We start from the raw sequence: 17,219 nt of genomic DNA on the forward strand, positions 1-17,219 counted from the left end.
GGAAATCTGGATGTGGCCACATCAGTGATAGAGGGTGGCAGCTTCCATGTTTAATGAAAAGTTACCAACTCAATTGCTACTCTGAGATGGACCTGTCAATTTGTGCAGATTTAATTGACCAAATCCTGTGAGGATAAGGAACTGTAGCTCTACAAGCATGAAGTTTATACAGTGATGTTACTGTGTTGTGATTTATCTTGCACCAAGGAAAAAATCATATTTGGCAATCTTGTACTATACATAATTAAGGGATCCCACCCCTTGAGTGCTCTTGCCACAGCTTTGCCACCCCATGTCTGTATTTCGGGTAGGGGTAGCTCAGTGGTTACGATGTTGAGCTTCAGGTCAGAAGGTTGTGAGTTCAAATCCTAGCACTACCAAGCTATTACTGCTGGAGCCTTGAGCAAGGCCCTTAACCCTCAACTGCTCAGGTGTATGAATGTAAAATTCATGTGAGATGAATGTAAGTCACACTGGAGAAGGGTGTCTGCTAAATGTCAAGTGTGTATTTATAGTGTTGATCCTGGTAAAATTCCATCTCTTATCCGGCACCTGGACGTCCTGCAGTGTCTCAGTGGATCACTAGAGGGCGCCATGTGTACAGTCGTTTTGATACTGCAGCACTGCTACCCACAATGCAGTGGTGTCTTTACCTGTCGGCACTTGCCTCAGTGAACTATCCGCGTCTGACTTTCCTTACAGGACAGTTACTAATGCTTTTAACTCACTGGACATACAGCTGATGCACTTTACTTTTAGCTCATCCTGAAGATTTTAAAAACAGTACAGTACAGGAGATGGGTTTACATTACTGTCTGTAGCAAGAGCCCGAGTTTCACCTGGAACCTGCTGCTTCCTTAAGCACGCGCACTGATTTCTACACAAGACTCCTGGGCAGGAGTGCTGCACAAGGAAGTGCTTTTATTTCAGCATGGTGAGTAAGCTGTGTGAAAGGAACCGTCTGATGTATGCCACTCGTCCTGCTTGTAGTTGAGAGTACTCAGTGTGACAGTTTCTAACAGCTGATTTGAGGAATTATATTTTTTTTTTATTGATTTGTAATTGAAATTTCTAGTCACATGAAAATTGTATTAGTCTCTGAGAAAACAGTGCTGATTACACTGTGGGCCCAAACGTATTCAATCTGTTTCAGTCATAATCTTGGAGAAAAAAACAAAAAACAGCTCAGTTACCTGGCCAGGTATCTGTGTGGGTCTGAGAGTGCACGCGGAAAAACAAACAAACAAACAAACAAACAGCTCAGTTACCTGGGCAGGTATCCGTGTGTCTGAGACTGGGCAAGAAAAACACACACACACACACAAAAACTCGGTTACCTGGCCAGGTATCCGTGTGTATCTGAGAATGGGTGAGAAAAACACAAACAAACAAAAAAACAGCTCAGTTTCCTGGCCAGGTATTCGTGTGTATCTGAAAGTGGGTGAGAAATACACAAACAAAAAAACAACTCAGTTACCTGGCCAGGTATCCGTGTGTGTGAGAGAGAATGGGTGCATGTTGGGCGCGGCCTTACTGCTACATTTTCTTTAAGATTTTTGCCTGACAGTGGCAAGGAAAAACTCTCTGAGACAACATGAGGAAGGAAACTTAAGAGAAACCAGACTCAAAAGGGAAGCCACCCTCTTCTAGGGTACACTGGATAGTATTACTATTAGTATTAATAAGATTATAGATCATTACTCTTCTATAATTGTATATTAATAAAGTAAAAGAGTACTAAATGTGTTGAAAAGATGGAGTGTCAGTGTTAAAGATTACAAAAGCAGTTCTTCCGGACCATCTACAGCATCAGAACATGAGTTGTGAATGAAGAAGCTCCAAAGAGAAGTAGAGTATGTGTAGAGGATGAATCAGGCAGAATATCACTTATTTTTTTCTCCATTTTTATTGGCTTGTCCTCCAGTCATGTACATTTATGGTCCCTCAAAGGGAAATTCACTTCACTATTCACTTCAGGTATAAAATAGCATAATATAACATAATATACAAAACAAAAATTCAGTTTTTCCATCATATTGCATTTTGCCACTGCAAGCCTGAATCTATGAAGCTGTAACTTGAAGTTGAGTCATATTTTGGACAGCTGAGTAGAGATCTTGCTGTTGAGGTGATATGATGAATGACTGTTATTTGGTGGTGTTTGATCAACACCAGCAATCTTGCTTGCCACCTCCACAAAGTTAAGTGTTAAGTCCCATTTTGACATTTTATGCTACTAAACAAAGCAACCACGTTAAAATAATAAATCTGAATGAAACCATTTTACCAAGGATTTAACCCAGTGCTCAATATGAGATGTACGTCACTGCAGAATTCAGGATCTAATAGACAGATAGATGTGTTTTAAAGGTGTAGTTTAGGTGGATAAAGGAAACTGAATGTGACTTTGGTCTGGGGCTGCCCCACCTTTGGTAAATTGAATGGTAGATAAATTGAACTGTATTCTTCCCTCATTGTTGGACTCATGAAAGGAGTATATTTAACCCCTGTGTATATTTTAATGCATTTTTTTTAAATAGATGACTTATTCGATCTGCAATTTAGAGAGAGCACAGTCTCATTTTAGATCGTTACTAATATCTGTATTCAGAGTTGTTTCACACTGAAGTGTTGCTTAATCTTAGTCACACACAGAGAGCACTTAACGGACACCACTGTATTACACCATATTTTTCGAGATACAGAACTACTACACTTCTCACATAACACAAGGTAAACAACCTCAGGCCTCTTACATAGGCGAAGACCCATTCAGGTGTTTGGGGACCAGCCATTAGTATTATCTGAAAATAGAGGGTCAACACAGTGTTCTGTTGTAATTATTGTTACAGCCTCCTTCTACATGCTGTCTGTAAAGTTGGCTGTGGTTAGCTCAGAAACTAACTGGTCATTATCTCTAATCCTGATGTACATCTCCATGAGGTGCATTTGTCAACTTTGGGTAACTTGAGTTGATGTAAACAAGTGTATAATGCTTTCCAACAGCATCTCCGAATTCTGCCCAAAAACAGAATCAAAATCTAAATCAAAGACGCATTATATGTCTTGAATGTCATGATGGGAGTTCATTTGTGTGGTACTCAGCGGGGACTATATATTTCCCTGCCATTTTCATCAATGAGTATATTCATACACTTATTAACCAGATCAAGCCACCAGTACTGTCAACAGCAAATGCTTTGGTTAAAGCCTTGTGCAAAATAGACATAAATATATCAGTAAATATATTTTGAAGTGTTAACTTGTATTTATGAATTATTTTTATGCACTTGTAACAGTGAATGATCTTTTTTTCAGGGGAGTAAGGAGCGATATCACTGGCAAACCCAAAATGTGAAGGTCAGCGGGGTGGACGACATGGTCCTCCTCGCCAAAATCAGCGAAGATGCCATCACAGATAATCTCAAGAAAAGATACATGGATGACTTCATCTTTGTATTCTTGTAGCTAGATGCACAGCTTTTTTTTCCTTGTGTAGAACTTCACGGCATGATTTCTGTAGCTGGATTGGCTCTGAAGAAAATTGCCCTTAGGTGTGTGTTTGTGTGTGCGTGTGTGCATGTGTGTGCACGTGTGTGTGTGGTGCCCAGTGATGTACGTCCAATCCAGTGTGTATTCTCACCTCATGATAATAAAGCACCTATGATAAAGTGGCTAATAAGTAACGATGAATGAACAAATAGACCTGGTGATACAAAACTTAAAACATCAATATCTAAATGATATATTTTGATCATTATAATGTATTAGTTACAAGGTCCTTGACCACTCGTCTCCAGACATACATTGGCCCTGTGCTGATCTCTGTAAACCCTTTTAAGCAGCTGCCGTATTTTACTGAGCGTGAAGTGGAGCTGTATCAGGGAGCTGTGAGTATAATTTGCCTTTCTTTTATGTTGCAAAGATTATAAAGATCTTATATCTTATATCTTATATCTTATAAAGATTAGTGTTGTTGTATGTGGATCTGTGCCTTCAGTATCAGAAGAGTAAGGAATGAGGAGGATGAAGTGCCAGGGTGCCGTTCAGTGAAAAAAAAAAAAACAGGAGAATACAGGGCAGGACTGAGTTGGATAAGGCAGAGTGGTGGGGTTGCATGTCAGCACTTGCCATACTGTGCATAGTGAAGTTAAAATATGAATGTGCGTGGGACTAAATCTGAGCTATGAATGTGACTGGAGAGATGCATTAACACGTCTCTTGGTGTGTAGTTCCAAACATTTTCCTTCTAACAGCCAGTATTTATATCACAGTGTGCATTTCAATGCTACCTTCAAGTTTTTCATGCTACTGTTCCTAAATTAGATGCATGACCAAAGTTGGTGTTTAGTGATCTATATCTATTTGGTATTAATAATAATTAAATATTGCTATTAAATCTGATGTCTGTTTGAATGTTTCTAGGCACAGTATGAGAATCCGCCACATATTTATGCTTTGGCTGATAACATGTATCGCAACATGATGATCGATGGAGAGAACCAGTGTGTCATCATCAGGTCAGGGTCATTTTACTCCAGGGGTTCTTAACGTTCCCTGCTCATGATAGTTTTAATGATTATCTTATATGCTGGATCAGTTGTTTGGAGTAGAGAAGACATGAGAACGCAGGATTTAAATTTTTCTAATGCACAAACATATAATGGTTTTAGTGGAGAGAGTGGAGCGGGAAAGACCGTAGCAGCCAAGTACATCATGAGCTACATCTCCAAAGTGTCAGGAGGTGGATCTAAAGTTCAAGTAAGGAATTATTCATATTCCATTCAACACATACGCATGCACATGGTGAGCTGGAAAGCATTTTTAAAATCTGAATACAATAATTACTAGATATAACACTGTAGAATTATCTAAAATTGTGTTCCAGTTCAATGTGTAGGCATTTTTCTGATCACAGAATTGAGCTAATTATACTATTTTAGTTGCTTAATGATGTGTTGTACATTTATATATACTTTGAGCTTGCATTGTCATGATACCGTGAAATAAAGTGTCCCATCTTCTCTCTCTCTTTCTTTGTGTTCAGAATGTAAAAGATATCATCCTTCAGTCTAATCCTCTACTGGAAGCTTTTGGGAATGCCAAGACAGTGCGCAATAACAACTCCAGTCGCTTTGTGAGTCAAGCATCTGGATGATTCTAGCTGTATAGTATGAGCTCTGTAATCTCTCATTACCAGAATGTGTGCTTGGTATGATTCAGCAGATAGATTTATCCAGAATTATTCAGAAAGCCTCCACCTTTACTTGTAGACACATTGCATTTGCAGCACTACCGTGGAGATCTGGTATGCATTCCAGTCCAGAAACATTTAGGCTAGTGTTAACAGCACACTGTCTCTCAACAAGTCAAGACTTGTTAGTGTTGTGGTTTTTTTGGGGGTTTTTTTTTTGGGGGGGGTTTGTGAATTGTAAGAGCGTGATCTTTGGGTTGTGAAAGTGCAGGGCTGTATGACTGTATGATGTTGTACTTTAGTGCATTGTACCAGTGAGTGTGCATATTCGTTTTCAGACTTCAGGCTATTTCTTTGATATTAGCGTAATCCACTGTGTGTTCCCTCAGGGAAAATACTTTGAGATCCAGTTCAGCCGAGGGGGAGAGCCTGATGGAGGAAAAATTTCTAACTTCCTGTTGGAGAAATCCAGGGTGGTGTCTCAAAACCACGGGGAAAGAAATTTCCATATTTACTACCAGGTAAAACTCTTTAAGTAAAACTCTCTCATATTTCAAAAAAATGGGTTTGGGTACTGTAATGTAGTATCAGTATGAAGAGTCATATTAGAAAACTGTATAAAAGGATGATATCATCAGATATTGATGTACATAGTAATTTGTAGGCATCTTAATATAAAATTTTCTCAAACTATTTTCCCAGACAGGGACCCCATTATCTGTAAGATAAGCTTCATGTACCCCCCTCCAAAGACAATCCAAATATTTAAATATTTGGCTCATTATTTTAATATGTACAATAATATTTGAGTTATTTATTGCAGCCATAGGGCTTTTTATTCCTGAACTAAAAAGAGTAACTAAATCTAAAAAATCACATACCCTCTGTCTATGCTTCAGTAATGCCTCAGGGTCCCTGGACCCTACTTTGAGAATCACTGGCTTAAAGAATGTGAACAGATCCTTTATCAGTTAATCTCCTATTATATTATGTTCTGCAGCTTTTGGCAGGGGCTACCAAAGAGCAGAGGGAAAATTTGGGCGTTACCACTCCTGACTACTACTTGTACATGAATCAGTCTGGCACCTACACTGTGGAGGACATCAATGACAAGAAGGAGTTCTCCTACACCATGGTGTGTTTGAAAGTCTTTGGAGAATATTTTTACTAATTAATTATTATTGTTTCTGCAGATCCAATGTTCAGACCACTCTAATAGTAGTAATGTGTGCCATTTTTTCCCTTTACTGTGTTTTTAGGAGGCCATGTCAGTTATAGGTCTGTCTCTGGATGAACAAGATGCTGTGCTGCAGATTGTGGCAGGGATTCTTCATCTGGGAAACATCACTTTCAGAGAGGAGGGCAACTATGCTGTGGTGGAGAGCGAAGATTGTAAGTATCACAGAGCTGTTAAAGCTATGATTTATGTTTATTGTGAAGTTTTTGTAAATGTTGTGCAACTGTTTGTTTTAGGAGCAGCTGTTCTAAAAAAAAAAAAAAAAAGAATAGGCATATTTATACAGTTTATACAGTTACTTAAAAATCATGTATTTTATATTCATGTACATATACAGTGTAGCACATATAATATCAATTATATGTTTAGTATAGTCTTCTATATCAACCATAATATATGTAAAATACATTAATAATAGTCATTATAATCCATATATTCTTCCATGTATGAAAAATGGAAATAATCTGTATATAGTGAAATATGTTTTTAATATAGTATCCAATATATATATATATATATATATATATATATATATATATATATATATATATATATCTCAATGTACATAATCTAGTATATAGGATTGGTTATTATATTGTCATATATTTTCTCTTCATAAGCTACTTCAGAAGTTCTGAGATGTGTGTTAGCTACGTGTTATAAATTTATAAATACATCCATCTCTTCAAGTGACATTTGACAACCAAATTCCTTCCTAATAAGTTGTCATGAAGTACGTATTCCATGACTGCTGAAGTTGGCGCCTTTTAAGAAAATTAAAAATGCCACGTACAGTAGTTGAAAACAATAAACACCTGATTGTAATGGTGCTGAATAGTGCTGATGCATTTGGGGGGACAGAATTGGACACATATTTAATTATAACTGTTATTACATAACCCTTATCCTAATAAAATCTTATGAAGATGTAATAAAAAAAGGTGTAATAAGGAGGCTTAGACCTGATAATTCGACCAGGGATTCTCAAAATCTTTTCACTGAGAGAACCAAATACTGATATGACACATTAATGAAGGCAGAAGTCACTAAATCACCCCACACAATATTGGTTATTTGACTTGGCAGAAGAAATTTGAATGGTGTGTGTTTGAAACACTGTATAGCTGTGGCTTTGTTTATACAGTGAACTGTTGAAGGGTAGTGATGTGTGGAAGCCCGGGAAAACCCTTCACATAGTGAGATTCTGCCATTTTCTTCTATATAAAGTTGTTTAAAACGACAGGATTTCCTGAACTGAAAAATGTTTCGCTTTTGCATAATAAACAACAAATTAAAAAAAAGTAAAGTTGCAATATTTTAAAGTCTGCTTACCACCGAAAGTGAAAAGAAATTCCATTCTGGCCACAACACCATACTAACAGTGTCTGTTATTTATTGAATTCATTCGCACTTACTATAGCATGTAATAATTAAATTAGAAAGATAATAAATATGACAATAAAAACTATGTCTATCTTTATTATACCCCCCCCCCCAAAGTGTCTATTTTTGCAACCGTGTTTGATAAACTAGTTACTTATCTACCTAATATGATCTCTGCAGAAAGTATAAGTTTAGATAAAACATTAATAACTATTAATAACATTAATAACTATTTCTCTAGTGTTTTGCTGAACTGTATTTATCTTTTAAGGTGAGTTGTTAAGGTGTTATAGGTAGAAAGATGGAAAGGCTGTTGTTTGAGGTCTTGTCTAAAGCTTTATAGTTTTTTTTTTTAATTGACCAAAAAACCTGAGCATACAGGGGATTTCAACAGACTCCATTTATTCTTAGCTTTACCAAGTATAAATCATCTCACATCATGCTTTATGTGTAAGCCTATAGACTAAACGTTATTTCCTTATTTACTAGAAGTGCCTCCTCTCTTGTATGCTGTGCTGTCATTTTAAAGGTGCATCACATCTTCACATTTTGCTTTTCTCTTCCATCTTCCATCACTGCTCTGCAGTTCTTGCTTTCCCATCCTATCTTTTGGGAATATCTCAGGAAGGCTTGAAGAAGAAATTGACAAGTCGGATCATGGACAGTAAATGGGGGGGCAAGACTGAGAGCATTTCCGTCACTCTGAACAGAGAGCAGGCCTGCTTTACGCGCGACGCTTTGTCGAAAGCACTCTACGCCCGACTTTTTGACTACCTTGTTGATGTAAGTCTACAGCTTCAAATAGACATTTGTAATTTACACATTTTGGGTTCATCACAACTCACAAATCAAATCAATATTCCAGTATTGGTTAAGATTTGAAATTCTAACAAATGTTACACCATTATATGCTTTGGGATTTGATATATTTTACAGAATACAACCCACCTGAATAATTTGCTTATAAAGCAGGAAGTACAGGAAATATAAATGAGTTGTATGTTAAGTATTTGTATAAAACATTTCCTCTTTATTCAGTGACTGTACATTTCTGTTCTGTCCAAAGTCAATAAACAAAGCCATGCAAAAGGACCATGAGGAATTCAACATTGGAGTTTTGGACATTTATGGCTTTGAAATCTTCCAGGTAGGAATTAATCACTTAGTACAGAGGAAGATGTTAATGGAACAATGAAAATGCAGTTCAACCAGCAGGCTTCTGTGTTTGTCTTATTTGTGTCACATACAGCAAAATGGATTCGAGCAGTTCTGCATAAACTTTGTGAATGAGAAGCTTCAGCAGATTTTCATTGAGCTCACTCTGAAGGCTGAGCAGGTCAGCAGCACAGTTTTTATATCCTAGGAAAGAGACACTGTGGTTTACGTTAAGCTGTTAAGGGATTACTAGCGTTTCTCGCTTGGCTCTTTACAGGAAGAGTATGTACAGGAAGGAATCAAATGGACAGCAATTGAGTACTTCAACAACAAAATCGTATGTGACTTAATAGAGTCCAAAGTGGTGAGTTTCTATTACTATATTTTGAACTATTGACTGTCATCGAATTGGCATTTAATTGCATATCAGGAGATACCATTGACCTGTGATATTTCCAGAACCCTGTGGGGATCATGAGCATTTTGGATGATGTGTGTGCTACCATGCATGCCAAGGGTGAGGGTGCAGACCAAACTCTCATTCAGAAGCTGCAGATGCAGATCAGCAGTCACGAGCACTTCAACAGCTGGAACAAGGGCTTCATAGTGCATCACTATGCAGGCAAGGTAAGAAGCCCCTAATGCAGTGTTTACTATGTACCAGTAAGTGATCTTGTGACTGTTTTATGGTCGTATATATGTCATTGTCATTTGATGCAGATGTAGGACTTTTTGAATAAACATTCATGTAAGATGAAATAGAATCGGGTTCTCTGTGTACTTCAAACATTGCTCTAATATTCCCCCAAATATTTGAGGGAGGTCACCCATAGGAGGATTGCTTATTTTCCTGATTTATTGTCTTCTGCTGTTGTAAATGCATTGTCCTCAGTATTCAGAAATCATTACAGGTTGAGTAACCTACAATTCACAGTGACATTTTCTATATTTTAACATTTCTTTTTCTAATTTTTGACATTCCTATTTCTACCTGCACTCCAAATTTCTTAAATCAAGATTTTTTTACTCTCCCTAGAAGTAGTGTTAGAAAGCTGGACAAAACACTAATAACTATATAAAGGTTAATAACTACATAACCTTATATACTATATAACTATATCACTATATATAAATAACTAAATAAAACTATAGAAAGGAATGCACAATTTAAGACTAATACAATCCTTTATTGCTGTTTGATAAATTCTCATATAAAGCTGAATAAGAATATTCTGTACACACACCAATGGCTTCTTTTTTATGGCTCCACCACTCCATCCTTGCATCCAGGTTTCATTCAGAATGGCAAAAAATGCTTATAGTAGTGTTACTATTGTTATGCCTTCATTTTTTTTTATTCCTATTGGTAAAGAATGATGCAATCTTTTTGATTAATATAATTTCTTAAAATTGTATTTGTTTTTCAAATTTAAATTCACAATATTTGTCTCTTATTTTCTTCATCTTCATTCTGTTTCAGCACTAGCTGAGCACTCAGGACTAAATACTGCACTGCTTTGTAAATACCAGCTCAATGGCAGCATCCCATAATACACTTACACAGGTGATGTTGCTTGTTTTTGTTGTAGGTGTCCTATAATGTGAGTGGCTTTTGTGAGAGGAACAGAGATGTGCTCTTCAATGACATCATCGAGCTGATGCAAAGCAGTGAATTGTAAGTTCATCTGCAACATTCTAAGTTTCTGCTTTCTACTCTCTGTTTGTTAGCTTCTTCTAGCAAGTTGTTTAGGAAGGTGTTTAAATGATGTTCCAAGTTGTGTATCTAGCCATGTTTGCTTCTGTGAAAAATGGGCAGAGTTCAGCAGTTTAGTTTTAGCTGGTTTGGAGCTAATTTCTGGGCCAGAAAAATATAAACAGAAAAATAAATTGAGGAAATTATCGAGATATACTGCATGTCAGCAGTTTTTACTACTGAAATTAGAATATGTAAAATAATAAATATTACAGGTCTAGAAACTTTTAAAGATTGCAGACTGCAACTCTAACTTATCCGTGGGAATTAACTTTTTTCCTAATATGTTCCTGGTGGTCCATAATATTCTCTCATATGGGGTAGATACTACATACTTGCCCTTTTTGGGTTCCAAAGTAATTGATACATATTAATATATTATAGTATAAAGTAATTGAGTACATATCATTTTAGTAGTATAACAAATTATCACTGCAAAAATTTCTTTTTTGCGAATAGTGCCTTTATCCGAGACCTTTTCCCAGAAAATCTCGAGGCTGAGAAAAAGGGTCGACCCACCACTGCCGGCTCCAAGATCAAGGTAAGACATTAATCAAAAAAGGACAAAAATGATCTCATTTACAAAGATAACAGGCAATGTGTGATTTTAAATATCCACTGCTCTTGCCCTTGTAGAAACAGGCCAATACCCTGGTGCAGACGCTCATGAAGTGCACTCCTCATTACATTCGCTGCATCAAACCCAACGAGACCAAGAAACCACGGGACTGGGAGGAGAGCCGGGTGAGGCACCAAGTGGAGTATCTGGGTCTGCGGGAAAACATCCGTGTACGGAGAGCTGGCTACGCCTTCCGTCGCATCTTCAAGAAGTTCTTACAGAGGTGAGTCTCACCAGGATTCGCCCTAAAAACCCCAGAAACACTTAAACATGGGGCTGGCTTTGGAACTAACCGCTTACTTCTAGTTAACAAAGACTGTTACACACAGATACGCAATCCTGACCAAGGAGACATGGCCACAGTGGCGTGGAGATGAAAAACAAGGTGTCCTGCACCTTCTGAGGTCAGTCAACATGGAGCCAGACCAGTACCAACTGGGCAAGAGCAAGATCTTCATCAAGGCCCCAGAATCAGTGAGAGCATTTGGAGTTTAATTTTTTTAGCTCCCTAATTTGAGCCATGTCCCTCTTTCACTGCTCCTATTATGTTATCCCTGAGAGAATTATTTTAGTTCTGAGTAAATTACCTTGCATTTCTGTTTGGCACGATGGGGATATGGCATAATGTATTAAGAGGTAATTCAGTATCATAAAAGGAAATTGAGAAATCTTGAGGTATTCTCAAAACTAGTTTAGTCAAGAGAGTTAAGATTGCATAAGCCCTCCTATTATAATGTTTAGTGGGTATGCTGTTTAGGTAGTTGTTGTTCCTTTCTATTTTATCATTAGCTTAACTCTCAGGAACACAAGCCATGACTAGAAAGCCATAATGCAAATAATGATGTCCCGAAGCGGTGTGCCGCTCACAGTCAGCCACTGTCTCCTGCAGCTGTTCCTTCTGGAAGAGATGAGGGAGAGAAAGTATAATGGATTTGCTCGGGTCATCCAGCAGGCCTGGCGTAAGCATATTGCTGTTCGCAAATATGTCCGGATGCGAGAGGAAGGTAACATCATTCAGTTACACTCCATGTAACTCTAACTTTGATCGTTTCTTATATCCTAAAAGATCCTAAAAGCCATGTTCTGACAATGGGCTCTTGTATTTTCAGCATCTGACATCCTGTTAAATAAAAAGGAGCGGCGGAAGAACAGTCTGAACCGTAACTTTGTGGGTGACTACATTGGCACAGACAGTCGCCCCGAGATCCGGCAGTTTGTGGGTCGCAGGGAGAGGATTGAATTCGCTGATGTGGTGATCAAATATGATCGCAGATTTAAGGTATATTTACATTTCTTTCACTGGAGATACAGAAGTAACACGCTTGTTGCTTCTAGAGTCCCAAAGCATCAGGTCATCCTTTCTGTATTCCCACTCACTACTCACAGACTGTCAAGCGTGACCTGATCTTGACATCCAAGTTCCTCTACCTGATTGGTCGGGAAAAAGTAAAGCAAGGTCCAGACAAGGGACAGATTCGGGAGGTCCTCAAAAGGCAGATTGAGCTGGAGAAAATTCAGTCTGTCTCCCTGAGGTATGTCAGAGCATTTTTACAAAATTAAAATTCTATCACATCTTTGCTCTGTATAAAATTAACAGTAATAATAAATGAATATTAGGGATGCACTTATGCCCTTTTTCCATTTTCAACATAGTACTCATTTAAATACATTGAGTATGTTACCCGATACTAATCCGATACTGACATGCTCACAGTAAACCAGACTGCCTCTCTGCAATCTTCTGATGCCAAGTAATGTGAAACATCACAGCCATGCTGGTGGAATGACTTGAAACAGTTTGTGTCATGTACATATGCTTAAGATGTGCCATGTCAGTCAACATTACACACATTCACATCATAAAATACATTACATCATCAGATACTTGGATGGACTGATTCAGAAAATATGGCAGATCTGATTCAGGATTTTAGGCCAGCATTGGTCCTGATGTTGATACAGATATAGACAGAGAGCGTCAGTGTGCTGGTTTGGTGCATCCCTATAAATATAAATAATTTTTCCATAAAAATCCCATAAGTTTGTCCTCTGTCTGTAGTGTCACTGATCTTAGTTTCATCTGCTTCTCTCCTTTCAGCACTCTGCAGGATGACTTCTTCATTTTGCATGAGGAGCACTATGACAGTGTGCTGGAGTCTATCTTTAAAACAGAGTTTTTAAGTCTTCTCTACAAACGTTATGAGGAAAGGACTCGGAAGAAGCTGCCACTGAAGTTCAACAACCTGTAACTCTAGGCCACTTCTCTTATCAGTCTCATATTATTTGATTTCATAGACGTCGGAAGTGTATGTGTACATGGCAAATATTAAGCTTTTAATGGTCTTAACAACAAATCATTGGTCAGAAAACTAGCAAGAATTAAACAAATGCACTCCTGAGACCTCCTGTGCCACCACTTGCTCCTTTACTTTTGCTGCAGTGAACTGTTTTTTTTTTTTTTCTTAAAAGATTAGTCATTATTTGGTTATCTACCTGATGCAGACCATTAAGGGCCACAAGTCTTACACATTTAAAGAAATCAAAGGGAAAAGCTTCCCATACTAAGTTCCTTCATCTATTTGTTTAATTCTTGCTAATTTCCTGACCAATGATTTGTTAAGACCATTAAAAGCTTAATATTTTTTTTTTTAGGCTTATTTTAAGCTTGGCCCATTTTTTTTTGCCCAGGACTGTATGAGGAGTGTGACTGCTATGTTTATTGCTGTGTTCAAACATAACTAATATTAATCTCCCATTGGCAATAAAGCACTGCAATCAAATAGTTTAACTCGATCAACTTAATGTTGCCATTAAACTGTGATTTAATAGAAGTGAGAACTGGATTTGTGATATCTACTTTCCTTCCCAGACTTGAATTTAAAGTGAAAAAAGGTGGTTGGGGGCCGTTTGCGTCTGCTGGCTCTCGGCAGATCCAGTTTCAGGTGGGCCAGGGAGATAACGTGGTGCTCAAACCCAGTAATAAGGCACTGATTGTGAGCATCGGACCAGGCCTTCCCAAGAACTCAAGTAAGTCTTTCATTCAGTCTGTGTATAATCACTTGTGAGTGCTGCTGCTCATATTTTACCCCAAAACTAAATTAATAATTATACTTATTCAAGCAGGGTGAGTACCTAAGTATAATCTCAAGTCTTTCTGTCTCTTCAGGGCCCACTCGTCTCGACAAGCGGAAGAGCAGATATCAGAACACAGGGAGAAACTGGCAAGAGAGTAAGAGTCCATCATTCCACACTAAGGAGGTCATAGCTGTAGATGTAATTGTGACCCGCTATAATAGGAACTCTGCAATAGTTAATCATATGCTTTAACACTATAGATAACATAGCTGCACCAGATCAACACATCAAGGTTTTTAAAAGTCACTGAAAACTTTTTGACATGACTATTATGTTTTTCTGTAAATGCTATTATACAATAGAAGAAGACACAGAAACATGCCTAAACTTTAACTCCATTTATACTTTCATTTGCTGTATCATGGCTCATCAAAATAGTATCTGGATATACACATAAAAATGACACATTTAAAATAGACAAGTCAGACCACTTGAGGACTTAGAAGCCTAGATGATATACAGATGCAAACATATCTGTCTCTCCAACTTACAACTGACCAAACCAAGAAGATGAAGGAGAGGAGGAGGAGGAGGAGGAGGAGGAAGAAGGAAACTGAAAAAGAGAAAATGCAAAATCAAATATTGCACCATCTATCTTAAAAGATGTAGTGTATGAAAACAAGGAACCACACAGAATGTTGTTATAAGCTGATTTGCATACTATGCACTTTGCATTAATTGGATTTCAGTATGGCAACCGGCAGGCACTTTTGACAAGTGTAAATGCAAGCTACAATCCAGGCACAAGATTTATGAAGTAAGCCTCGACTCATAAACACTTGACTCACAAAACTTGTCTTATTAAGCCTGGTTGAAGTTGTTGGTCTCTTTTTTTTTTCCAGTTAACAAAATAACATTATACTTTATTTATAACATTATAATTTGTTATTATCTATTATAAATTAAGGTAAAACCAGTCACTACATATTTGCATTGACAGATACAGCAATAATTCCTGCATTAATTGTGTTTGCACTTTCATTTAAAATTTAATTGAAATAGAATTCCTGCTCAATTATCCTGTTATTTACCTCCGAAATATACTACATTACATTACTACAGTATTTTAGGAAGAGCAGTGCAGTTAGACCCTCATGCTGCTTCAGTCACAAAGATGAGACTCCAAAGCTCATCGTAACAGTCTCACTAGACTAGTCTTACCTGCTCTAAATTGTTATCCTGTACCAAACAACTCCGTTGATAATAAGATTCACTGCCTTTAACCGGTGTACCAGTCTAACAAACTTTAGGGTGACTGTAAAACAGGCTGTGCTACTTTTATAAAGTACAAAATTAGAAGGCTAAGAGCAATCCTCTAAGGCAGTTCCATTTATATATAGTTTTCTCTTACCAAGTAATTTAATATTTGGACTGCCACTTCCGCTCTGTATGGGCATTTAACATTTAGATACTGTAAGACATGACAAAGTCCTTTGATTTCAGAGCACTCAGCGAGCACTGGTCGAGAAGGAGCAAAGCGGAGTCGTCAGTCCAACTCCAGAGCGTCTCTGCTCCGCCAGCAGTCCAGTATGGATCAGCCCACCCTTCCCCGCTACCATGGTCCTCAACCCAGCCAGAATCGGACCCAGATCAACAGTGACATGGGCTTCATGAACGTCCCTGACCAGGGAGTGGCAGGGTGAGAGGAAATTAATAATTCACTGTTTTACTTTCTTTACTATACACTAATGCAGTGATAGACAACATGAATACAAAGATAATCACATATTGTTTAGCATTCATATAGTTCATGTGATGTATATGCTATCTTCCAGAAGCAAAGAAAGATTTTCTCACCTCATACACGCTGTATATTTTCCTCATTTTGTTCACTTATTCACTATAGTCTTCATCGACGAATGTCAAAAGAGGTTAAGCCTGTCCCCGGAGCAGGGCTTCCAAAGCCTGCACCGAGGCCCAAGCCTCGCTCCCCACAGTGCCGTGCTCTGTATGCGTATGATGCCCAGGACACTGATGAGCTCAGCTTCAATGCAGATGACGTTATAGATATCTTAAATGAAGGTAATAAACATCAGTACACACTGACAAAGATTGCAGACATTGCACATGTTACTGCATATATGCATTAATCTGTCCATGTGTGCTCCTGTATGTTCTCTGTCCAGACCCCTCGGGTTGGTGGTATGGTCGTCTACGGGGAAGAGAAGGCATGTTTCCTGGGAACTATGTTGAGAAGATTTAGATCAGGACCCTAGCAGTGGAGGATTGGATTACTGATTTTTGAGCAGCCATAGATCAAACCCAAGTACACAGCTAATTAGGAGGTGGTGTGATGTATACATACACCTGATACAGTAGACCTGAGACTCTTCATATGAATATCAGAGACAAAATAATCCAGTCAAATGGATCATTTTATCTTCCTCTTTTTGATCATGTTTTATATAGGACATTGAAGTTTATTTTAATAGCTTTTTTAACAATCAAAATAAGTATTAATTTTACACACATATATATGGCAGTTATAATAATGGGGATTAAAATTGTGTAGAAAACCTAAAGTCCATTCTACTGTTTTGGTTTTTTTAAAGTCCTATAATTTGTTTTAAAATCGTAAACAGTTTTTATGAATGTTTTATATCTGCAAACTGTGTCATCTGGATGTACACTGAAAATGAACAACAATAAAGACCAATATAACATTTTTGAAAAAGAATAAAAATAACAATAAATTAAGAGGATTTGCTTGAATGTGTTATACCAATTTATAGGAATGATCTTG

General features: G+C 37.7%; 1 protein-coding gene and 1 long non-coding RNA gene across 2 annotated transcripts; one reads left to right on the forward strand and one right to left on the reverse strand.

Annotated features, from left to right (window-relative positions):
* Positions 1–250: 250 nt before the first annotated feature.
* On the forward strand, positions 251–17,173 carry myo1eb (myosin IEb). The gene is made up of 27 exons (XM_026914243.3): positions 251–934; positions 3,319–3,456; positions 3,801–3,890; positions 4,426–4,520; positions 4,674–4,761; positions 5,048–5,137; positions 5,584–5,715; positions 6,195–6,329; positions 6,454–6,586; positions 8,401–8,597; positions 8,881–8,961; positions 9,064–9,150; positions 9,247–9,333; positions 9,429–9,596; positions 10,559–10,644; positions 11,182–11,263; positions 11,359–11,564; positions 11,671–11,815; positions 12,231–12,345; positions 12,451–12,620; positions 12,728–12,873; positions 13,440–13,586; positions 14,211–14,368; positions 14,508–14,570; positions 15,920–16,115; positions 16,323–16,498; positions 16,603–17,173. The coding sequence occupies exons 1-27, from the start codon at positions 932–934 to the stop codon at positions 16,677–16,679; spliced, it is 3,291 nt and encodes a 1,096-aa protein (XP_026770044.2). The 5' UTR covers positions 251–931; the 3' UTR covers positions 16,680–17,173.
* On the reverse strand, positions 14,800–15,966 carry LOC128317958 (uncharacterized). The gene is made up of 2 exons (XR_008301360.1): positions 15,828–15,966; positions 14,800–15,029 (listed from the first exon to the last, which is right to left on the reverse strand). It is a non-coding gene; the product is annotated as an uncharacterized LOC128317958 (long non-coding RNA).
* Positions 17,174–17,219: the final 46 nt, after the last annotated feature.

This window comes from Pangasianodon hypophthalmus, chromosome 1 (assembly GCF_027358585.1).
Source record: "Pangasianodon hypophthalmus isolate fPanHyp1 chromosome 1, fPanHyp1.pri, whole genome shotgun sequence".
Classification (NCBI taxonomy): domain Eukaryota; kingdom Metazoa; phylum Chordata; class Actinopteri; order Siluriformes; family Pangasiidae; genus Pangasianodon; species Pangasianodon hypophthalmus.

Excerpts from the sequence above, each read along its gene's own strand:
- myo1eb (XM_026914243.3), top strand. Across the intron at positions 9,151-9,246 it reads TCACTCTGAAGGCTGAGCAG|GAAGAGTATGTACAGGAAGG; the intron begins GTCAGCAGCACA and ends GGCTCTTTACAG. Across the intron at positions 12,621-12,727 it reads AATATGATCGCAGATTTAAG|ACTGTCAAGCGTGACCTGAT; the intron begins GTATATTTACAT and ends CACTACTCACAG.